Source organism: Amblyomma americanum, chromosome 1 (genome assembly GCF_052857255.1).
Source record: "Amblyomma americanum isolate KBUSLIRL-KWMA chromosome 1, ASM5285725v1, whole genome shotgun sequence".
NCBI classification, from domain to species: Eukaryota; Metazoa; Arthropoda; class Arachnida; order Ixodida; family Ixodidae; genus Amblyomma; species Amblyomma americanum.
The window spans coordinates 240,530,390-240,555,410 of NC_135497.1; the positions used below are offsets into that span (position 1 = coordinate 240,530,390).

General features: G+C 42.8%; 1 protein-coding gene across 1 annotated transcript in view; it reads left to right on the top strand.

Annotated features, from left to right (window-relative positions):
• LOC144114822 (ribosome biogenesis protein bop1-B) overlaps positions 1–25,021 on the top strand; it is a 42,791-nt gene that overhangs the window by 3,738 nt on the left and 14,032 nt on the right. The window contains exons 4-9 of the mRNA XM_077648806.1: positions 6,307–6,458; positions 8,866–9,085; positions 12,769–12,870; positions 14,248–14,358; positions 18,141–18,302; positions 20,064–20,144. Coding sequence (XP_077504932.1) covers positions 6,307–6,458; positions 8,866–9,085; positions 12,769–12,870; positions 14,248–14,358; positions 18,141–18,302; positions 20,064–20,144 — 828 coding nt within the window. The remainder of the gene's footprint in view (positions 1–6,306; positions 6,459–8,865; positions 9,086–12,768; positions 12,871–14,247; positions 14,359–18,140; positions 18,303–20,063; positions 20,145–25,021) is intronic.

Genomic DNA, 25,021 nt, shown 5'->3' on the forward strand with positions numbered 1-25,021 from the left:
TGGAGGCACATTGCATTAGGCATTGTGATGTTTCTTTTGAACGTGTAGGTGCAAAAGAGCTGGTGTTTGCTCTCTTTGCTCTGTTTCGTCCATTTCTTCATATTCCATGCGCAGTATTTCTGGTATGTGGTCTGTGGACTATACATGTTTAAAGGGTAATATTTTGCACTGTGTAGACTATCCTACAGGTGTACAGGCGCGGCCAGAATAATACGGAGCACGCGACAGGCGACGCATCAAGGAGGAACTGCATCTAAGCGCCACCTATCAATGACAAAAAGAAACACTTGGCTCTCCGCACGCAGCGAGAGTACCCGCCACCGAGCCCCACTCTTTGCTTCAATCCTGGCGTTATCTTTGCTCGAAAGATGCTGAGCTGTTCTGAGCAATTCCGCCAGGTGATGCCTTCCTCCAAGCGGGCTGAGTTTATCATCGATGTCGCACGCCGAGCACCAAGCTGCGTTGTGCTACGAAGCGCGCAGCCTTTCCTTTGCTGCAGGCATGCAGACTATACGTTTAGCAGTGATAGGCCTGCGGCAAAAAAGTGGGTCCGTGCCCCAGTGCTTCTCTGCGCATGCCAACACGCATAGTTCCCGACGCTCATGCTAGGTAGCGCGCATAAGCAGTTCTCCACAGTTCTGCGACCGTTCCTGTGATCCGTATTATTCTGGCCGCACCTGTACATTATACCGTAGTTTGTTTGTTTTTTAATCACTATAATTTGCAATTCCCAATACAGTTTTCAATATCACAAGGTTTCTTGCGGTCGTACATATGTGGTGTTTAGGTTGCTTGCCATTGCGTCTACACACGATTACTTGCACCAGCAGCAATCTTCATTCGAAGAATATCGCGCAGAATATCGCACATGTCGGTGCATGTTGAAGAACCCCCAGGTGATCGAAATTTCCTTAGCCCTCCACTACGGTGTCCCTCATAGCCTGAGTCGCTTTGGTGTGTTAAACCCCCATGAACCATAAACCATCATAGAACTGAGGATTAAGCTCCCTCACGCTCTGCCCACAGTCCAAAAAATTGGTTGCTCTGGGGGTGGTGAAAAGGCCTTGAAAGTTTCGGCACTTTAGGCACCCTTATAGGTCTATAAACTATGTACCAAATGCAGACAGTCTTGTAAAAAAAATTAGTTTTTCAATTAGAATTAGGCACTGCTGACTATACACCAGGTGCTGGGTGATGGGTGCTGGCTATAGTCCAGTATTAAATATGCACTGACAAGAGCCTTACTAGTATTGTTGGCTAGTCAGCCGGAAATCATGAATGGCTACAAATGCCATAGTCTTTCCCTTGGTCCGGCTATTTCTGTTACACTAAACAAACTATAAGGGAAGCAGTAGGTTTAATATATGCTGGTAGATTTCCCTTGAGAACTTTACCAGGCTTTTTCTTTCTGTGCAAAAAGGCGACTTCACTGCAGAGAAAATCATAAGTATGGTAGCACCCTTCTCCAAATGCTAAATGAAGTTCCAAATTCATTCCCCCCATTATGCTGCCATCTATTGTATGGAATTCTGTATTATTTTAATTGCAGAGAATCCCCTGCACTCTTGGCAAATCAGAGGCACCTCATTTTGAAAGCAGAAAGATGGCTGAAAACGCCAGCCTTGTGGTGCAAAACAAAAGAGGAAAACCTCGGCACTAGGAATTGCGTCATTTTTCTGCGAACGCTTTTTTGCAAAAAATGTGATATGTAATTATGTAAAACAAGTCCTTGTGCATTTATACATTATGTTATGCAACTTTTTGCCAAGAGCTTTCAAGAAATTTTGCTGCAGCGAACTTGCTAGAATGCATGCCGTTGGCTGCTCTTGACATCAAGCTGTGTAACAAGGCCAAAATTATTATCCCACCTATCATAGAAGTTGAGTTACAGAGTTTTGAAGTTGCCTCATCACAAACGGGAAGAAAAATTTGTTTTCCTGTTTCAAAATTTTATAACTCAGCTTCTATGATAAGCGGGATGATAATTTTACGTTTTTTTGAATAGCTTTATGTCAAAAGAAACCAATGGCATGCAGTCAAGCAAGTTCCCTGCAGAAGAATTTTCTTGAAAGCTCATGGCAAAAAGTTGCGTAGCATATATTATATAAGTGTACAAGGACTTGTTTTACATAAAATTAAAAAGCATATTTGAAATCAGCACACAAAATGCATATTCCCTGATTATTTCATAATTGTGACTTCATTAAGAAAATTTTTTTTCTAAGACCCTCTTTCCCCCTTAAAGTTAGCTAAAGGAGCTGGCTTACACTTGTGCAGTTTGAGTCCTACAAAGCATGAGGCACCTGAGAGCTTGGTTGCCACATACAACCACACTCCACAGTCAGCAGCCAACGAGGCTTCATGTTCGGCACAATGGAAAGCCGTGAGTTAGCCACGAGGCAACAAAGAAGTCACCATGCAGCCACACATTACTAGCACCAAGTCTGAACTTGCTAGAGGCCAGTGCCTTGTTGTATCTCGTATTGCACGAGTTGCTCAGGTGTATTCAGGAACTGCCACGGCTTCATTGGCCCCTCTTGCCCTAAATTCTGGGTGCACTTTGGCCCAAACTTATCAGCTGCTTGGGTGGTTTTTTCCTTTTCATTTACTGGCCTAGAAAGGCCACTTCTTTGCTGGCAGAACCTTCAGTCTCACAACTTTATGTGCGTTAGGAAGAAATATGGGCGCTTTCCAATGTGAGAGTGCACAGCCTCTGCAGTGGGTGATCCAGAATGTCCCATCAACCAGATGGTCCTGGAGCCCCTTAAAGAACTTGCGCTTATTAAGCTCAGAAGTCCAGCTTCATAGACTGAGTGGGTAGAATGAAAGGCGAGTTGACACTTTGCATCTCATACCTCTGCAACAATCGCTGTGCTGCATTTGCCTTATTTTGACAGCCTTTGCTTTTTGAAATAGTGCTACTTGAGCAGAATCTCACCCTTTTGTGGTCAGCAAAGAATGCGCACGATCGACTGATTGCAGTTTTTCTTCACTTTAGCTTGATTTCGCCTCAAGAATTGCTGCAATTTTTACATACTATTCTGGCTTATTGAAGTTTCCTTCTTCATCATCATTTATTTTCTCTTAAAGGCTCCACTGGGGCCTTTAAGGTTATATATACCATATAAATGCGTGTGAGGGCCGCACTTTTTTTTTCCAGATTTGAGGGCCAATTTTCGGGGTGCGGCCCATACACGCTATTTGCGAAAAAAAAAATTTTTTTAATTAGAAACACACCAATCAGGAAGTCAGCGGCATTTATTCTACGTTCAATCGCCACTCATGGTGTATTCCGACTCCGAGATAGTGCTGTGCTCCGGTGTACGCTCATCCCACAAAAAGTCGCACAGCACGTCCGCTGTCAACGCGTAGCCGTAGTTCCGCGCTTCCATCACTTAGCAGAGCATTTCTTCCAGTTCGGGAAACCTGCACGGCTTGCCTCGGGAAGTACGCTTTTTGCAGCTTGTGTTCCTCAATGCATCCTTTTGGTTCCACCATCGTCGGGCGCACTTCTCGACCACGTCAAAATACCTGGCCGCCGCACGCTTGCCATGTTCAACAGCAAACTCCCAGCCATGTAGCAATTAAGGTGCTTGCCCAACGTGCTCAAACTACTAAAACTGCAACGCTCTGTGGCAGCACACGAAAGAAGCCACAACTACGATGAACCACGAGTCTCGTGCCTTTGACAGCCACAAAACGCTGAAGCTGGTGATACTGACGCTGATATGGATAGTGGGAGCTGGCAGGAGCTCGCGGCGGAGGAAAAAGTTGATGATGAGGATCATGAGCCATGGCCTCTGGTGCAATCCATGGGCGGCACCTGGAAACTCCTGTGCACATGTGTCGCCTCCGCGATCAAGTGCGCAGTTGCTCGCAGCCGGAGCTAATCGCGGAGGCCATGGTGCCGTGTGCATTCCGAAGGCTATTCCCGAGTGGGTCGTGTGGAAAGTTTGGGTACGGCCCTTACAGGGATATTATTTTTTGCTAATATTTCCTTCTGGAAAACAGGGTGCAGCCCATACACGGGTGCGGCCCTTACACGTGTTTATACGATATTTGCTTTCTTAGGTTACAAGTAGGGGTGTGCGAATATTCGAAATTTCGAATACGAATCGAATATGTTCGATATTCGATTCGTATTTGTATTCGAAAATTGATATTCATGAATCTCCGAATATTCGAAAATTCCCGAATACTTGCCAGCGATCGTATACTGTGCATACTTTCATAAATTCGACCATGGCAAAACCACGATATCTGGGCAAATTAGCCGATAATCGAGTTAAAAATTCCAGGAAAACAATACAGAGGTCCTATCCCCTTCCTTCTGCGCCGTTTATCACGCGGACCGACCGCATCCCGACGCTGCAAGGCTTCACCTCGTGAGAATGTCCCCAAGTGGGCTTTCCCACATATCACCCGTGCTGCGAACAAGATGGCCAATGGCCAGCTTCGAACAATCGCAACTCGAAATCGCCCTTTTTTTTTTGTAATCCTTCGGTAATATGTTACAGATTTAATGCCCACATCCGAAGAATGCGTCCTGTCGCCTTCATAACTCTCAGAGCTTGACTTCCGACATCCCGTTTTGTAAACTACGCTATGCGGGAAAGCCTACTTTCGGAATGCCGCGGGAGCCTCCTGAAGGGGCGCGTCGAGTAGTCACAATAGGGCAAGCGATCCTGTTAAAATCTCGCCTATTGCACAGTGCATTGTAACCTGCACACCTCTTTAGCGGCCGTAACAGTAGGCGTGGCCACAATCGGAAGGCCTCTGTCGCTAGGGCAAAAAAATAGCCTGGCTGCGTAGTTTCAGTTTCTGAGCTTCGCCGCTACCCCGCGGCAACGTCAAATGTCAGCCCGCGCATTCGCCGATAGTCCAATCCCAGCTCTGCGCGGCTTGTTTCTTTTTCCTTTTTAGAAACCGCCTCGCCGCTCCAGCGCCAGTGTGTGTTCCCCGGCCCCTTGCTTGCATTTGTGTTGTTCTTCCAGCACTCCAAAACGGGTGGCTCGTCATGGGCTTACATGTGTTAGCGCGATGGAGCCGCCTCATAAGGCCTTACTGCATCTTCAACATTTTCAGCAGCATTTTTTTTTTTTTTTTCGGGGGGGCGCGGGCAATTCTATTAACAAAGGCCTTCGGATGAACCAGGCATTTCTACCGGTCCCTTGGACTCCGAATGATTGAGGTTTAATAGTCATCACGCTATTTTTTTGTTGCCAGTCTTGTCGTTTTATGGATTTTGTTTTGCATGACCTCATCATAGTTTGGATACTGTTATGCTGTCTAATCAAGTAGTACACATTTCTGTGCACATCATGCTTTTTTATATGGTACTGAGACAGTCTAGTTTTGTTTATTTTAGTTGCCAAGACCATACACTATTTTGAAAAAAAAATAAGGGCGACAACGTTTGCTTGCTCACCGTTTTCTGAAATTTTTTTGTACTGAACAGATATTCGATATTCGAAGCCATTTTTTTTTTTTCATATTCGTATTCGATTCATATCCGAAAATTTAAATATTTGCACACCCCTAGTTACAAGTCTATCAATTTATCTTGACCTCCTGTTTCCCTTTAGTGCCTCTTTATTTAATAGAGGCTGCTTCAGACAGTTGGAAAGACATAACTTATAATAAAAGGCAACTGAAGAGGTTTTAGAATTTGACAAGCTTAAAGGGGTGTAATATACGAAAGCTGCAGATAAAGCGTACTAAGTCTATTTGCGCTTGCATTTAAAATAATGCCATAATCACTGTATAAAGCAGCGGCGGGTAGGGAATGCAATGATCTCGTCATCAACAGTGGCAGTACATTTCCTATGCAGAAACGTTTGCTTAGAGGAAAAAAAAAACAATGTCACTGAAGATAAAGGCCGTTAGCATTGTTTGGTGGCATCGGGTGACGCACGACAGCATGTGGCTGAAGACAGTGGAAATCTGAAACTTCAGAAACAACAAAAACGTCATCATCTGGTTTTTCCACACTCCTATTCTTTGAGAAGAAGCCTGATGATCATCACGGCTTTAATCGGTGATTACATCATCACTTTAAATGCTAGTGGAAAACAGTTTGGTATGCTTAACTTACAAGCTCCATACATTCGAATCCTTGTGTATCTTGCCCAATTTTCAAAAAAGTGTTTCAACTTCCCTTTAAGGTCTGTTTTTTTTTCTCGTTTAGCAGCGAACAGTATTGTGATTAATGTAGGATATGATGAATGACTGGCTTTGCACAAACACTGCATTTATTATAAGTGGTTTTCTTTTGAGCTTTTGATCTATCTTGTTCTTGTCTTGCAGGATGTGCGCAACACAGTTGGCAACATACCAATGGAATGGTATGAGCATTACCCACATATTGGCTACGATTTGGATGGCAAGCCTATCCTCAAGCCACCCCGTGGCACTGAGTTGGATGAGTTCTTAAGAAAAATGGATGATCCAGATTATTGGTACATACTTTATTTTATTTTTCTTGTTTGTATTGTCTTAATCTTCTCTGCGTTGACTAAGCCTTTAAAATTGCTATTTTGTAGCGAAAGCTTTACTATGCTAGGTAGAGCCTCACTTCGTGTGGCACTAAATTTGACCTTCACTGAGTTAGAGGTCATGCATGGCTATAAGTCGCATCGCAGCTGAGCCCTTCATCCTAACCTTGTGGACCATCATGGTGTCGCACCACCTGGTCATGACCTTTGGCCTTTTGATTCACCAGTAGAGGGCGGTAGAATAGTTGCGTGACAATGGCATGATGACGCGTGATGGAAACTGCTATTGTGATGTCACTTTGGGATGAATATTAGCCGGAGCCGTGCGCTTGACTTAGATGCCATGAAGGAGTGTGGCGAGGAGCGCACGTATATGGGTGACCAACCTCTCACGATCAACCATTAGCTGCCACCTGCCAGGGTGGCAGGGTGAAAGCGCTGCCTATCCATTGTGCTGAACGCACTCAATGTTACAGACGCCAGGCCGCGTCTACTTGCCCGATACACCACAGCTTTCGCTCTCTTAACGAGGTTCAGCAGTAGTTAAACCGCACCTAATCTTTTATTTCTAATTTTTATAACACTTTGATTATTTTTTAATGCTCATTTGATGTTTTGCATATTTTTCTTGGTTGTAGCACTTACTTTTAAACAGCAGTCTGAGTGGATGGGACAGTCCAGTCTTTAGGAGCCTTTGTTAAAAAGACAGATAGGACGCACTCATTTCAGCAGTTGTAGAAAAAAAGTTTGCAAGGGTCTCGTCCAAGGTTTCTAAAAGGATAAGCTGCAAAAAAAAAAAAGCTAGATGGTTTCATGTTTGATGGGACTATAGACTTGTGAAAGTGTTACATGTAGTTTAGCACATATGACTCACTTTACATCACTTAATCAGATTTGCGACTTAGGCTTTTTTTTTTTTTCAACTGCAAAAGGTTCTGTGTCAGGATTGAAAACATCAAAAGCATTTTTTGTGTGTGGGGTTTGCAGTTGAAGAATCAAGCAATGGACCTCATTCTAGTCACATCTTGTGCATGCACCAAGCCTGCAGATTTGCAGGAAAGCTGACTAACAGGGAAATTTTTAAACCAAAAACCCTCATTCACAAGCAGGCAGTGTATTCATTTCCTGGTCTGCCAACAGTAGGGGTTAGTGCAAGGGAAGATGAGGCGGTCACCCTTCACTGTGTTCTTTTTAGAAAAGGAGAGAAGGGGACGCCCCTTAATCTGTGTGAGCCTGGAGCCCCACCAGTCACCACCAGCTTTCAAGACAGAGTTTAAAGGACAGTCATCGAGAGGGTACAATGGAGCACCATTGTATCTGTACCCATGCTCTGAACACAGAAGGGGAGAGACCAAATATTTAACTGTGGATAAGCTAGAGACCAGTGCTGATGAGGGAGCCGACCATGGTGCTCTAGTGTCTGGGAATTTTGGATTCACTGGAAACTTTCTGGGCTACTCTATTGTGTCCTTTCAACAACTTCTCTCTCACGCAGATAAACAAACATCTCCCCCTTCCTTTTCAAACTAGAATTCAAAAATGCCATCTGTGAACCAAGGTTTTCTTTGGAAAATATCCGCTATATTGTAGAAGTTGCTCAATATTCTGCAAGTTGTCAATTGGTATCTCATTTTGAAGTTTGCTGCTGCCCTTGTGTTTCATCGTACTTTTTCATGGATGAATGATCATTAATGTTAATGTGAGAGCACCTTTGTTACATAAGGCTCTACAGATAAAGGGGTAGGCAAGTGCAGCTTTTGCATTCCAAATACTTGTTTAAGTCTGAGAAAGAAAAAAAAGCATTGTATAGTTAGTACAGTATGATTGGTCCTCATTTAGGTGGGCTTAATTTGTTGCCATAACTGCAGCACTTTATTTGAATTCATTGATAACAAGTAGCCAGTGTAACAGAGTAGGGAAACATTTATTGAAGGAAGATAAGGGCACAGCACTTAATGTTAAATATGAACTGTAATTAATGCTGGAAGCTAAGTGTTCCTTCTGACTGTGGACAGTTCATGCCTGTGAAAAGAATATGTGGCATCCAGCCAAGTAGTGCTGCCTACAACACTAGCTATATGCAGGGTTCTTTGAAACTAATGTAGGTGAAAAATCATCTATGATTTGTAAGGCTTTGCTATTATTCTGCATATTATGACACATTTGGTGTGCATGGCTGACCAGATTGCTGTTGTGTTTGTCTTGTTTGGCTCTCATTTCTTTACTGCCCATCTCTTTTTATTCCTAGCTGCCGTGAGCCCTCTCTCCACCCTCCCCAACACGCTTTTTTTTTTTTCCTTTTATAACTGAAATGCCATTGACGTGACGCTTCCTTCTCTCACTTTTACCTTGGCGTTTGGTGCTTGTGCAGGCGAACAGTAAAAGATAAAAGCACTGGACAGAATGTTGTTCTCTCCGACGAAGATGTTGATCTTATTCAACGTCTTCAGCAAGGGCGGTACCCCAGTGGCAGCTATGACCCTTACGAGCCATTTGAAGACATATTTTCTCACGAGACAATGATCCATCCTGTCACAAGCCATCCTCCACAGAAGCGAAGCTTTGTTCCTTCAAAGATTGAAAAGCAAATGGTGAGAACCTGTTGTTTAGTCAGCTAGTTATTTTTTTGCATGCATGTCTGTGTATTCACCTGGCATGAAATTACCATATTTACTCATGTAATGAACCCACTATTTTTCCAGAAAAGGTGGCATCAATTTGGGGGGCAGGGTTCATTATGCGGGGGGGAAAAAAAGTCGCCATTTTTTTTTGTTTTTGTAAGAGTCAAAATTTCATGTCATACATAACGTTCGTTCGCCCACTCGTCTGCCCACCCATCCATTATTAAAAGCACGCGGTTCACAAGTTCCGTCCCCGCGCCAGCCTTGCTCATATCACCGACATTTAGCGTCGTTTGCTTCAAAAGGTGTTCGCTGTATCCTGGCATGACCCGCGATGTTGTGATAGTCGACGGCGACGGCCAATGGCAGCGAGATAAAGAAAACATGCTGAACACTGGCCCTGAAGGTCAGGTATGCTTTTTTTACGCAAATTTAAAAAAGAAAGATAAATTCTCAACAACAAAATTGGGGGGTGGGTTCATATGCAAGTGGGTTCATTACGTTGAGTAAATGCGGTACGTGCCACGGCTTTATTTTTTTTATGGTGTCTGGAAGCTTTCAGAAGGAAATACAGCTGCTCTTATGTGCAGTGATATCAAAAGTGGCTACTAATTATTGAATATGCAAAAAAAAAACTTGACAGATTGGTTGATTAAGCCAAAAAAAATAATCACATGGTTGTGCTAAGATGTATTGTTGCTCAAGATTGTTTTCATATCTATCTTCACTTCTGTCTTCTGAAATATTTATCTTGGGCTTGTTAGCAGGTATTTAACCATCGTGGCATTTACAGTGAAACCTCTTTATATCGAACAAGTAAAAAATGTAAAATAGTTCGCTATATAGCCAAAATTCGTAAATAAAATTTCGTCAGGAACACGTGCAACAGCGGCGCAATTTAGTCATTGAAGGGACAGTAATTCTGGCGATCTTTACTAGAGAAATGGAGAAACGTTTTTCAAGGTTTTGGCAGCGTTTCGAAGGTGCTCGCAGCTATTCCAAAGGCCGCAAAAAAAAAAAAAAAGCTAGTGCAGGTTGAGTGCTGGCTGCAGTGGCATCCCCGCATCACAGTCATGTCGCATGGAAAGCAGTATGTCAGAGCGAAAGTTGTCACTGCTCGCACCACCTCCACGACGGATGCCAGAGGCATGAACGCGCACTAACTGCGAAACTGCAGCCCTACACGTCGCTGTTGGCGAGTGCAAGATAAAAGTGCAAACCTTGGCGTGAACGCTTGCCGCATGACCACCAGTCACTTGTGCAGTGCGGCGAAGCCTGTCGCCTGCCTCTGAACGGGCACAGTTTGGCGCTGGGGAGTTCGATATATCCGTTCCATGGACAACCACGTTCGATATATAAAGTAAAAATTGCATGCGTTTGTCAAAAACATTTACGAAGAGTTCGATGTAGCTAATAATTCGTAATATCCATGTTCGTTATATCGAGGTTTGACTGTATTAGCGTGGATTTCTATTGTACAGTTTGCAGTAGTCTGTTTATTGACTACTTTCTGTATTTGAAAGATTTGTATGGGCATTAGAAGGCCACGCGCAGCACTTCTAAAAAAGATGACAATTTGCAGTAACATCACTTTTCTATCTCGGACGAAAAAGAAGGAAAATAGAGTATGTGATCATGAAGAGTTGAAAAAGCTACTGCATGGAAAGCACACACAAAAACAAATTATGGCTGCAGTTTTCGTGTGCATAGTCCTGGTCATATCTCTGTGCTATATATTTGAGAGATTATTGGCCTGTGACATAATTTTAACACTCGCTTCTGCCTTGCTTCCTGAATTTTCCATTTTTATTTGAACCACATTTTACTGATGTTAGATGATCATATGAAATTCCCACCAGGCTTAAAGGACTATAGGCACCTAATTTAAGTAATTTTACTGCATGTTTTCTTTTTAAGATGATGCATTAGACATTAGAATACACAGATCAGAGTGTGGTATTTGCCTACAACTGCTAAATAATTTATAATTGAATTTCATTTCTCATGCTGTTTCGGTTTCATCAGCCGATTGATGGCTGTGATGTGCAGTTGAATTTTAGGTCACATGAGGCACGAAGAAACTGCAGTATAAATGCTGATACATAGTTTTAACTCACTAAAGCACTTAAACCAGCCTACTTCACGAGCTATAATTACAACAAATGACGTATCATCAGTTATATTGCCATTTTTTTGTGCCTCATGTGACCTAAAGCTCAACCACATGTCACAGCCAGTGTTCGGTTGATGAAACCGAAACCAAAACAATGTCAAGAAGAAATTCAGTTGTAAATTATTTAGCACTCTTAGGCGAATACCACGGTGTGCTGCATGTATACCAATGTCTAACGCATCGTTTGAAGGCAGAAACCACAAAAGCAAAAATTTGGTGTCTGCAATTAAGTGCTTCACCCTATGCATGAGAATTGGAAATATCATAGTTTTGCACGCATTACCTGTACAAACAAAAAATGAGAAAATCTCATTAAAGAGTTTGGTGGGGTGTATGAGAATTTTGATGGAGCGGTTGGTTTCATAGCAGTGCATGCAGTCCCTTGGAACATTCTTAATCTCTATTTGAGGCATTGTGTTACCAATGTGTCATTGAAGTGAGATCATCCTAGCAAAAATGGTGATAAAGAGTTCCAAGGAGTGTTTCATTAGAAGCAAGTTTGATGGATCAGAATATGACAATATCTAGCTAAGACAAAGCTGAGTAAAACAACAGTGAGAGCAGTGATTAAATGCAATCGTGGATTGAACGTTCTAGCAAGCATCTCAAAACAAACTTGTCTTGTCAGCAAACTGCACCCTGTTTCCCCTGTTTTAAAAGCACAGTCATGCATTTCGTAGGTGAATGTTCAGGTAATGCAAGCGAAAGTTTTTTTTTTTTTTTTTTTCTACCTTGGGAAAAGAAATTAGTGGTATTGGTTATATGCAAGGGTGGGTAATGCATACGAATATATGATATGGTGAATTTTTGTCTCTCAAACATACAAGTACAGCAGCGAGCGAAGAAGTTTAGTACAAGTTAGTGATAGCCAGAGTGGCACGGTAGCATCAAGGAATGCCGGTAATGGGAGTGCCAGACCATTCCCGCTTTTTGATCTAAGATGAGTTCAGCAGACAGTCATTGTCTGCGAAAAATTCTTTTCTCACTCTCTCTCTCTCTTTCTGTACTTTTTTTTTTTTTTCTGCGAAAGACTTGCTTACAATAAAGCAGTACTCAAAAGGAAGATCACTGCTCACGGCGACAGCGCTAAAAGGAAAGATCATGTGTAGAGCCACACATGGCCGGCCAACGCCCAAGTCAGCGTAGTGGGAAGCCGCGTGCTTGATGGAAGCTGCTTTTTGCTGACTTTTCTGTGCTGGAAACGTGGGAACGGCCTAGCAATGTCGCTGTCAACATGGTTGTGATCTGCAGCGTTGTGCGGTGCAGTTCTGCCCTTTGGGTCATCTGTCACTTGTACTAATTTTTTTTACTCACCCCTGTACTCTGGAACATGTATGATGTACAAAGGTATCAAAAGCAAAGCAATTACCACGATGTCTGCTTCAGTGCTCTGATAGATTCCAGCACAGCACACCAAGAAGAAGTAATAAGGAAATCACTTCTCGAATTTTTAAAATTTTTTATTGCATATTTGTCTCAGGTGTCAAGGATGGTACATGCAATAAAGATGGGCTGGATCAAGCCACGGGTCAAGCGGCACGACCTGGACCGATTCTCTCTTCTGTGGGACAAAGATGATGAGGTGCGTTATGTCCTCCTCTCTTCCACTTTATCATGATCCCATTGTAGTGTGGTCTGTGGATGTGTAATAGTTGCAGGGTGAGTCTGCTCATAGCTAGTAAGCAATGCAGAAGGTTCCGAAATCAGCTTGTGAAGTCATCATTAGCCATGGGCACGATACGTAAAGAGCTAAAGCCGATATTCTCACAACGGTCAAGTGCAAGATTTTCATGAAAATGAAAATTATTAAAAGGAACATTCTGTTTGGCTTCGCAGCGCTTCAAGTTCAGCTGCACAGTATCCAGTCAGCTGGTGGTATCCCAGCGGATGGAGTACTTCTGTTCTCTAGGCCTATAAGTCTAATAGTTTTCCTGGCTGGGGAGATTTTCCTGGTTTGCGTAAACTTTTGGCCTCCGACTGAACATGTTATTTGTAAGGGTGGAAATCAAAAATAAAGCATGCTTCACCATGCATGTGAGAGTACATTCGCTACATTGAACATATCAGAAAATGACCGACCTACCTCGTGGCACATGTCATACATGACGTAATAGCTGTCCTGCGACACATATTCTGTGTTCAACCATGCATTATCACTGTAGATTGTCTGCTCGACATAGATATGAGCGATGAGTTTTTCTCCTTCAAGTAAGTTCGCTTTTATTTATTTATTTATTTATTTATTTATTTATTTATTTATTTATTTATTTTTTCCTCAAAGGTCCCTTTCGGGACATTACATGGGGGGTGGGGATAACACGGCAAAAAATATTATACATTAATGAAAAATGGACAAAAATTATGTTGATGAATAGGCTTCCTCGATAGTGGTCTTGAACAGTCGATGATTCATGATGGCGGCCACAATGACAAGCCGTGCGCCTGATCCACGGGTGAAAGTCCCAGTTTTTATTTTTTTTAGCGTAGGTGGCACTGCCTGTCAGGAGCAATAACACCTCTTGGTGGGGCTTTCGGAACCTCTTGGCTTCGCATCATACTTGGCAGCAGTGTTGTTGATTTGAATTGTGCACGTGTTTTTTCCTTTTTGCTGTTTTGTTTTTACTTGAAGGCTTTTTGGCCTATTGTGATTGCTTTCGCTGGTATAAATTGTAGCTGCTTTCTAAGAAATAAAACAGAAGTTGTGCAGTGTACATGTTTCACATGCTCCTTGTTCATCCGTGTCGTCATTGCACATGTACATATTTAAAAAAAAACATGAAAATAGCTTGCTTCACTGCCTTGAATTATATTAAACGGTTTAAACGGTTGCTGCAAATATTGCAGCTGTTATGACAAATGTCTGTGCTTACAATCACTAGAAGCTCTCCTAGGTTAATTGCCGATTCTTCGGTCCACTTCATTCAGTCTCGCAGCAGGTATTGTGTGATATTTCTTGCAGGAGAAACCAAATGACCGGATGCAGCGCTACATTCCAGCACCAAAGATGAAGCTGCCAGGCCATGAAGAATCTTACAATCCACCCTCTGAGTATTTATTCACCAAGGAGGAGGTAAGGCTGACAGGCTCAGGAACCTTTTACTAATCTTGCACATTTTAACAATATCAAGTGTACTGCAAATGTATGTACTGCACCTTTGTCTTCTGGTTTTGTATTCATATTCTGGCCAGTAGAAATTTGATGTCATCTTCAGGGGTGGAAATGTAGTCCAAATTTTGGTTTTCAAGGAATAATTGGAGAATTTGCTTTTGACAAGCTGTATTTACTGGTGATAGTTAATCATGAGCACTCGTTTTTGCTGGACGTAAGAGTATTTTCCGTGTGTGTGTGTGTGTGCGTGCGTGCGTGCGTGCGTGCGAGCGAGCGAGCGAGCGAGCGAGCGATCAGTCTAGCAAAATAGGCAATCAGTACTGCTAGTGCAGATTTGTCGTGTCACATCATATGACCACACCTGTGCATTTTTTTCTTTCAAGACCATGTACAGTGTATATAGGCTCCTTGTGGTTGTGGGCTGTCAGTGAAGGCTCCCAAAAATATTGCTGAAGCACGTGTAGTGGTAGGCAAGATTAGTTAATCGGGGCTTGCTTTGGTGAGCTGAATGCAGCACTGAAGTGCCAGAATCTGGCCTTGCCAAAAATGGAACAAAGAGGTGTACAAAGATTGTTTACTACTCCAGCGCTGCAGTGTTCTATATACAGTAAAACCTTGTTGATATTCTCCCGGCTCGTACAATTTCTTGGTTCTTAAGCTCAATATTGTGGTCATTAAAAATGTCCCATAGAGTTACGCTATAATTCTCCCAGTTAATAGTACATTCCCAGAGGACACAATTTCCCAGCGACTACGTTTAAAATTTCGACAGCTTGTTGCTGTATGATACACTTATTTACCAACTACACATGTCCAAACACACAAGTGGGCCGAACGTGAAGGCACGTGACGTGAAGAGCTGGAATGCAGTGGCACTCACCTGCCGTGGGTGTTCTGTGCAGTCCATAGGCGCAAAGAGGTGAGGCATTACCACCACCAACAACAACAATAACAAAAACGGCATGCTAGCATTTGAAAGAGCAGCCGTTTTAGTGGGGACGCGACATGGAAAGGAGAAATGCTGAGGTTTCTTCGCGGTGCATAAGGGCAGTGGGGTGAATCACCTGTGAACTACAGCAATGTGCATACATGTGGGGAACACAGCTTAAGGGGGGGATGCGGGGCTAAAATACCGATTTTAGGAAAAAAATTGTTTTTCAGTTTCAGTTGTTCTGGATTGCTGGTTTAATGAGGAATATTCTCACCAAGTTCGGCTGTTATCTGAGCAGTAGAAAAGAAGAAAATTAATTCTTTTCACAAGGCGGTGGCACGCATTTGCCGTCTAAAGCGTCTGTTAACGCACTTCTCAAGACGTGGCCGCAGTGCAGGCAAAGCACCAAACGGGAAGTGAATGCTCACGTTAGAAAGCTTGTTTTTCACGCTTTTTAATGACGGAAGGCCTTTATTGAGAATGCGCAAGGCCACTAACGAAAAACTAAAAGAAAGGCATATTTCTTTCTGCCCCAACTGCAGAGTGGATGGCATACCGAAATAGTAGCTCGGATTGGCGGAAATATACCACATGGCCACCCAATGCTGTTTTCGCGCCATTCGGAGTTTCTCCTGCTTTGGTTTTGTGTGACGCTTGCTATCTGTTACCTTTTCTTCCTTCTGTGAGCTTATTGCGATCAGCGGGTGGCTGGGGGTGTGACCGGAAGATGTCGACAACAAAGGCTTCGACTCGGAGAAGCTTTGAGAAGCGAAAACGCACCACGAAAGTGAGAGGCCTACACAGTACGGGTGATCGCTAGCAAGTGAGCGTCTGCTTGTGCTTTCACCAGGCCCAAGGCTGCCACCGAAAACCGACGCGAACCCTTTGAGCTGCGATGATGGTTCGTTACCCGAAGAACGAATCTGTATCACTAAGAACCGTGGAAACTGCAGCAGCCTTGGCTGTACTAGGTTTTAATGAGGGCACATGTGGCATCAAGAGAGTGTTTGACAAGCTGGAACTAGAACATGGAGTCCAGATGATGAAGCGCGTCCAGCAAGCAACCCATCAAAATATTTCACGAGCGAAGACAAGGGCGATGGACAGCTCTAAAGCTGAAAAAAAAAAAAAGAAAGAAAGAAAGCTTGAAACATTTGCCACAGATTAGTGTCGGAGGGCCGGACCTATGGAGCGGGGCACTTTGAATAATTTTTTTATACCCCAAAATTAGCATGTTCTGAAATCTTTGAACTCATTTTTCTCAGTTTGCACTTTTTGGGAAAACAAAACTTAGGAAAACTATCATTTCCAAACTGCATCTACAAAAGCTACTTTCAAGATGGTTTCTCGACTGGAATTTTCTCAGGAACAAGATAAGGTACTCTTCAGGTCGCTAAATAGTTTCTAACACAAAATGTTTTGAGATGTCTGACATATAATGACAACAAAAAAATTGAATTTTGTTTTTAGAGTGATGACATTTTTGCAGAAATAGCAAAAAAAGATATACAACTGGCCTTATCCTGCACTATAAACCATCTTGAAGATATCTAATCACAAACAAATATATATCTTCATTATTTTTGAAATGATAGTTTTCCTAATCTGACACACCTGATTGGTCAATATTACAGCTATAACTTTTTTTTTTTTTTCTGTTTGAGCTAGGGAGCTGAATTTTAGAATATAGTCTAATGAGAAGATGATACACAATCCCTGAAAATTTTATCACAATTGGCATGAGTAGCTCAAAAGTTGACTCTTCAGCCTAGCATGAAGCAGAAACACTGTGACGGTCAGCCACCATGGTAGCTTTCCCGCAGTGCTTAAGTGGAAATGGGCAAAGCGTCTGAAAATGAGGAATATATTTTGGTTACTTTCACCGTTGCCGTCGAAGGACCAGATGCATTACAAAGTTCCTTCAACGCTTAAGACAGTGCAAACTCTGACTGAATTCGCCAAGCACTAAAACGGCATCTGTTCAGATCTTGTGCCAAGAAATGCTAATCGACATTTTTAGGAAGTGAAATTGCCAATAAATGTCTTTGTACCTCATTCAGTAGTTCCATTTTTTAAAATCGGGCAGTTTGGATCGTGCTGTTTTCTAGATAATGCGTTTTTTCCCACATTGTTTTAAAAAATGGATCGTCACGGTTTTACTGTATGATTATTATTGATTAATACTGCAGCTTATACAGGAGTGGGTAAAATTACATGAAAAATTAAATGTTGGCATGACCAAGGAAGTAAGGACAGCAGCAGAAAAAAAAATGATGACGATCTCGTAACATCACTTTCTTGTGCAAAAAAAGTTCAGCTTTATCTACAAAATATTAGTGTTCGAAGAAATCACAGCTTCACTCAATATAGCATTCCACATTTTTATTGTCCGAGGAAAAAAGGATATTTAAATGTATAGCAACATGCGCTGTATGGCCTGAGGCATTTGTTGCAATTACTTCAGCTGGAGTGGCAGTTGAAAGTTTTCAAGTAATCATTTTTGTATATATTTAAGCCCACACAAAGAGGCGAAAAATTAATTTCATTGGAGCAGTTTTCATTGGCAAACAAGGTTGGGATCAGTGCCCTAATGCACATGGTTGTTACTCTTTCCTGACAAGAGTGCTTTGAATACATAAGCCTTAGTGCTTTATTCTGTGTTTTTTCTACTTTTCCAGTAAAATGCATTTGATGTGGGTCCCAGACTATGCTGGCATATTAAAGGATAGGTTGCAGTTTATTTAATTGTGTTTACTTCTGTGGAAAAATCTGTGTATAGCTGTCGTTTACTTGTTGGTCTGTTTCGTTCCAGGAGGAGAAGTGGCGAGCGCAGGAGCCTGAGGAGCGCCGTATCAGCTTTATCCCTCGCAAATACTCATCCCTGCGTCTTGTGCCAGCCTATGACCGCTTCATAAATGAGCGTTTTGAGCGCTGCCTAGACCTGTACTTGTGCCCCCGACAGCGAAAAATGAGGGTAAGGAGCTACACTGTTGTAATCACAGGTTTCTGATGCTGTTTGCAGACAAGTAGTACAGTTCCAGGAAACTGTGTTGCAAAAATCTGGCGTACAATACTACTAGTAAACAAGAACAGTTATAGTGCTCACTACAGCATAGACCTTTGATGGTTAATGTTAGTTGCCCTTTCCGAAAGGCTTATGAATTGATAGGCCACCCTGCAAAAATTTTGCCAGTCACAATCTGATTTAGTAACATAACCTGTTGTAAACCTCTGTCCCCTGAGGCTTACAACCAATACCTTCGAAAAATGAAAATAGTGCTAGAAACAACACAAAAAGCAGATAAGAGCACGCAGTGCCTGTTATGTCCTTATCTCTTTATGTTGTTTGTAGTGCTTTTCATCTCCCAAGTTCTGGAGTTAAAAAGGGGAATAAGGGCATTTTCCCGTGTATTCGTGGCTGACGGTCGAAACTGCTGACCTCGTCCTGTGATTGCGAGTGAGCACGCAGCATACAAGCTGACTGCAACAGTCCATGCTCTTGGAAACAAGCGAAGGTGACAAGTGCTGATACAAATGGCATTCATTAATGCAATAGCGTTAGAAGCCCCTTGGGGCCAAAATGCATTGTTGGTCTTAAGATTCGCCAACTGGCCGGAGGGGAGTAACATCACCAGACTGGACGTGACATCACTTCTGGTAGAGGCATAACAGCTGCTGATGCTATAGCATTGCCAAAACATAATGAAATTAGGTGTCCCTCTGAATTTTCGCTGCTACAACAATAGCACTGGCTAGCAGCTGGCAAGGACGAGTTCCTTGGAAGGAATATGCTATTCGAGGAAGTCCAGCTAACCAGCAGAGTTGAAAGCAACTCTTTGTCGACGCCAGGGCAGGGAAGAATCTTCAAAGCCGGAGGGGGCAAGCTCATGGGATAATTTCACTGGCAAAGAGCAGAACGTGATGGAGGTGGACGACTGCATTTGTAGAGTTGCCCGAGCTAAAGCCCAGGAAACATTTTCTAGCGCCGTCACACACATCATTCGTGCTGCGGCAACACATCTGCCCTCCCTTGATAGTTAGGGTAACTACCTGAGGATCCTCATGGAAAAGTGATGCACAGAAGCTTCACCTAAGGAAACAGTGCCATAGGCGAGTCCCCATAAAGTATGTCTGACCAACTGGTCCCCTGTCTACCTTGTTATAACCAACAGTTGACTGAAGAGACCTCTCTGAAATTGGTTTAGGATATCCACTAGTTTTCTGTGGCAGTGGAAGCTGCTGACCCCTGCAAAGTATATTTCAGAGTGGCGGTTTTTCAGGCAGAAACCAGTGTTAAGCTGGTTTTTGTACAATTTTCCCGGGGTGCAAGAATCTGAGGGGTAGAGGGTATTTCAGTTTCACTATAAAGCGAGTGATCTCAGTATACTTGGTGCAAGCATGCAATGTTGCAGGTGTCGCTAATTCCTTAAAATCTTTTCAGAAGCAGTTGTAGCCTTCTTTGATGGTAGCTTTACCATCATTTTTGTTATCAAGTGTCGGCCTATTGGTTGGCTTTATGTGCATGTGTGCGGGCATGTGTATGTGTGTGCGCACATGGGGGGTTGGGCTGTAGGGGGGTGAACTCAAGCAATGTCAATTATAATCTGCCACTTGGGATTATTGAGTCTCCATTTTCTTGCTTTTGTAATATCCTTTATAATGCTTTGCTTAAGGATCTTGTTCTTTCTGTCATTAAATAATGTTGACTTTTGATTGTATTCATTGTTGTTCACAGGTGAATGTTGATGCTGAAGACCTTATCCCACAGCTTCCAAAGCCAAAGGATCTACAGCCTTTTCCAAGTGTGCAGTCTATTGTAAGGATTATCCTTTTCTTCATATTATTTTTATCAGGCCTGTTTACTTATGCATAGTTATGGAGCAGTGTCAACATAGGTTAGCCTCACATTTGCAAACCCCATTGAAATCGATACTCAGCCCTAATCAGTGGTGGGAATGGTACACCAATTGCACCAAAGTGTGTCATTGCATTAAACTATATAGTAACATTGCTTTAGAAAGAAATTTTTTTTTTTTTTAGGAAATTTCTTCAATGCTGCACTTAAGTACAGTTCCAGCTGCAGCCAGTGAGAGTGGTTGAGGGCTACTGATTGATATGAAGATAGTGGCTCATGCGTGCATATATATGCAATGAGGGGTGACTGACAAAATTTCTTCCCATTTTCCGTCCACACACTTTCATGCCTGTTTTAGGACAGTGGTGTTGTGTGTGCGTTACCACTTCTGCCTTGGCAGTGCAGCCATTGCTGGAACCAATATATCCAGATCAAACTCAAATATATCCAGAGCACAAATGCTTAGAAAAAATACATTTAATGACCCATCTGACTGTTCCCTAAAGGAACATAGTGGGATACAGTTGCTTCGTTTGCGCTGCTGTTCCACCTGCCGTGTGTTCTTCTTCGAGTCAGCTTTTCCACCACATTGGATTTTGGCTGGCTCCCATCATTGCTGCCTGGCCTTGCATTCTGTGCCTTGTGCCAAGCTTCACACTCTTGCCACTTGCACTCTTTTGTGTTGGAAGTTTCATTGGCTGCCTTCTGAGCTTCTCATTCACTGCCGCTTTACTCCTGCCCACTTATGCCTGTGCAGTGGACCCTCTGTAATGGTAACTCTTTAATTTGAACAAATTGTTATCCTCCTTGGAGTTTGAATTATCGAGTTGGCTGTATACTTCCAATTCTCTGTCTGCCTCATGCTCCTGTGGCCAGGTTTTGGGCTCTTCGAGGTATTCGGGTTTGAATTTTGAGTGCATGCTACATCTCTTTGTACACCATTACACCGGTGCCATGCACTTTGCCTTGCATTGTCATTCTCCTGTGTGGTTTCATATTACCACAGCTGGGCTCAGTTGATCTGGGCCCAGTGATGAACTGCCGATTGCACTTTCCTCCCCCACTTTCTTTCTAATTTGTTTGGGGCCACATTTTTAATGCATGCATGTCTAAAAGCAAGGTTATTCATCTGTGCATATGCTGTCAAACCTCATTATAGTGAACAAGTAAAAAATCGTAAAATAGTTAATATAGCTGAAATTTGTGATGTAAAATTTGAACAAAAACGCTTGCGAGAGGAGTGAAGATGAATCGGTGAAGGGACACCACCTCAGGCGATTTTTGCTATAGAAACAGGGTGATCTTTTTCGAAGCATTAGCACCATTTTGAAGGTGCTCACGGAAATCTGGAGGCCGCAAAAAAAAACGAGCACCAGTTATGTTGGTTTTTCTGCACAGAGGTTTTTTTTTTTTTTGGTGAAGGCAGAGTTGGAGGGGCAGTGTTGTTAGCTATGTTCAATGCAGAATTGCTCTATTGGTCTTCAAACATTTTTTTTTTATTTTGCAAAGTTTATGTATGCCTGATAGGTGCACCTTCAGCATTGATATTCCAAGTGCTGTAAAATTACTAATAAGGGTAAAATGAAAAAACTGATTTGATCATTGCACTCTACTAAGTAGCCATGCAATAAAAAATGATTTTATATTGAATAATTTTTCTTGTGTTCAGGTACTTACTACTCAGTGAGTAATTAAAATTAATTGTCTTAGATAATAATCAAATTATAGAGAAAGAAACTGCATTTTTGAAATTGGCATAAGAAAATGAACAAGGTGCTCTAGTTTCATTAGGGTTGGTGTAAAAATAAGGAATATAGTTAGTAAGACCAGTGTCTCCCCTAAAGGGTAGAATTCGATATCCATGTTTGTTGTATCAAAGTTCGGCTGTAAGTGCTCTGCCTGCATATCAAACATGAAAGTACTAAAGACAGAATGCACCTCCATGGGTATATAATGGTTGATTTATTAGTACACAGGCAAATGAAAAATCTCAGTAACTTCAGGGCAGTTAAGCAATATTAACTTAAGCTGGAGTAACACAGTGACTGCTGTCTGGGAGGCTGTAAAAGGGCACCAGCAGCTGAATTTCTTTTTCATCACACTCCTATTTGTCTCTTTATTGTTTGTGTATTTGAGCTCCCAATTTTAATTATTGGATGCCCCAAAGTACTTCGGTCTCTGTTTCTAGCACCATATCTCAACATCAAGCTTCCGCTACAAAAAGGGAAGCTGGTCCAAGTTGCTGCTTTGTGCTTTACAATGCCTGTTTTAAAAGTTCATGGCCATTCCCACCACTGCGTAGTAAAAAAAAAAAAGCACTCGTATGGGCCATTTTACAGAAATAGTTGTATAAAGTACTTTTCTTGGAAATTGTGGGTGGCAGCATTTCGCAAAAACTTGATGGTCTTAATGGCCCAAAGTTGCCTAGATCTGGAAGTAGCCTGGAACAACTTTCAGAAACTCCCACTTGTTCACCATGGGGGGACATGAAAAGTGCGGCTCCTCTGTGACACAAATAGATTCGATGCCCATTCAATCAGTGGCCACGTACACAGTGGGGATCGACTAGTACACACAGCGGTTTTCAATGCCTATTGTAATCTCCAGGTCCTTTGAGAGCTGCCTCACACACGTTATACATTAAGGAAGCAAAATAAAAAAGCTCAGAAAGAAAAAATAGTCCTGCAGTCTTAAATTATGAATTTTAGAATACATTAATTTGTTCACATATTTTAAGTTTTATTGGGTAGACAAAAGACAGCTGTGCAGTGTGTCATGTGTAAAAAAAAAAAGCAATATTATTTTAGTTGTGTGCTGTGTCCCTGCGTTACCTTTGTGCTCGCCTCTTAGCATACTTTGTGAAGACTGAGTACTCTCCCAAGGGTCCCAGGTGGGGCAGTTTTGCCGGCAAAAAATGAATGCTTCTGAAACAAAATGCATGGCATTGCCCATCGTTGCCTTGCCATCGCTGTCTGTGAGTTGTGCCAAACTGTGAAGTTTTTGAATAGCTGTTTTCTGACAGTTTTCTACTAAAACTCGCACTTATTTTATACAGTAAAAGCTCGTTAATTCAAACTTCAAGGGACCGGGAAAAAAGTTCGAATTATCAAATGGCCTCGAAAAAACTGACAAGAACCATTTGCATTATGGTATATGTACCGTATTTAGGGCGATCCACATGGAGTGAACTTGCACTGCGGATTTTGAGCGGCGCGACGGAACGCCGACGCACCGCCGCCGTGCAGCACAACAAGCGGCGGAAAATGGGCGGCTGCCACCAGACCGCTGCCGCCAGTATTTAGAAACGGCGTGATTCCATATGCTTAGTAAAATGCTGAAAAGAACAGCTGTGCATTTATAATTAAGCTATTATTTATTCAGTGACGACAAAGAGGACGAATTATTCTTTGTGACCCCTTTCTGTACCAAAATAGCTAACCTGTTTAAACCTCTCGCGCCTCGTGACGTCAACCGATGCGTAGTGGCTAAGCCTAGCAGCTTTCAAAATCCAGAAGCTTTCTGAAAATCTGCCGCGTTTAATCGCTAAAATTTTGTGCTGCAGGCATCTTCAGACAAAGCGAAAGCTTTGTGCGGCTTTTGTTTGCCGTGAACATGAGGCACAGTGTAGCAGCAACGACGAGTTCGTGGTGAAGCAAGAGGCCGCTTCGGCAGGCGCAGCCATGCTGTAGAAGCGGGCGGAAGTCATGCTGTCGCGCCCTGATTGGTCCGCGCTGAAAGCCCATGTTGGCCACTTCCAGCCAGCGGCTGACCGCCGGGCTACAGTGTTCTGGAAGGTTCTAGAACATTGTAGCCGGGCGATGCTAAAAGCCGGCGTCATGATCGCGGCTGACCGCGTGCTTCTGTTGGCGACTGTTGGGTGGAAACATGGACGACACTCGCAAAGAAAAAAAAAGTTTTTCGCACTTAATTTGTAGCGCCCGTCTGAAGTCATGGCCTTTCATGGGCGTTAGCTGATACCGTGCCGATACTATTTATCTGTATTTCTGAATTAACAGGGCTCGAATTAACGAGTATTTAGTTGCGAGTTTCGGAGGCTGCGCGGAAATGAGGGTACGCAGCCGCCACCGCGGCCTCCAACCCATACCCTCCTGCGCCGCACCGGTAATGGCGCCATTTAGACTTTACCCACTCTCCCACGGTTTTATCTGGTTTCATTTTCTGTCCCCGTTTAGGACGTGCGCAGCCTCTAGCTATGCGGAGATGCTTTTGCTTCTTTTTTTTTTTTTTGGGCCACGTGCTGTGTGCCAAGCCGCCCAGACGCGGCAGCGCGTAGTTCGAATTATCCGTAGGGGAGCCGACTCGCTTTCAAATTAACAGGATTTTTTTATACACAGATCTCTATGGAGCTTGGCCGGACCAAGTAGTGTAGTTAGAATTACTCGAATCATTGAGGTTTGAATTAACGAGCTTTTACTGCATGCGATATTCAGTTTGTTTACTGCAACTGTTTTCACCGAATGGAACTTGGCTAGTTGGTTGCATTTAGCATCATCTGTCGGATTGCGTGCTCAGTTCTCAGTGATCATTTGAAATTTTCTGTGTAGCAGCAGCGCACGTGGATAGCTGTCAAAAAGTTTGATGGTCATTGACTCAGTGGACGGGGAAATTGCCCATGTGACAGGGGTATTAGTGGGTGCAACATAAGCAGTGCACTAAAACAGAGGAGCAGAAAAAGGAACTCGTAGAACACAGTTCTTTTTTGTCGTTCTTTGCATCTTAGTGCAACTATATATGTTCCAACTATTCAATAAGTGCAACTTACAAAACTTTCCACTTCTGTTTTCTGGAAGGGATTTTTTAAAATGGCATCTGCTATA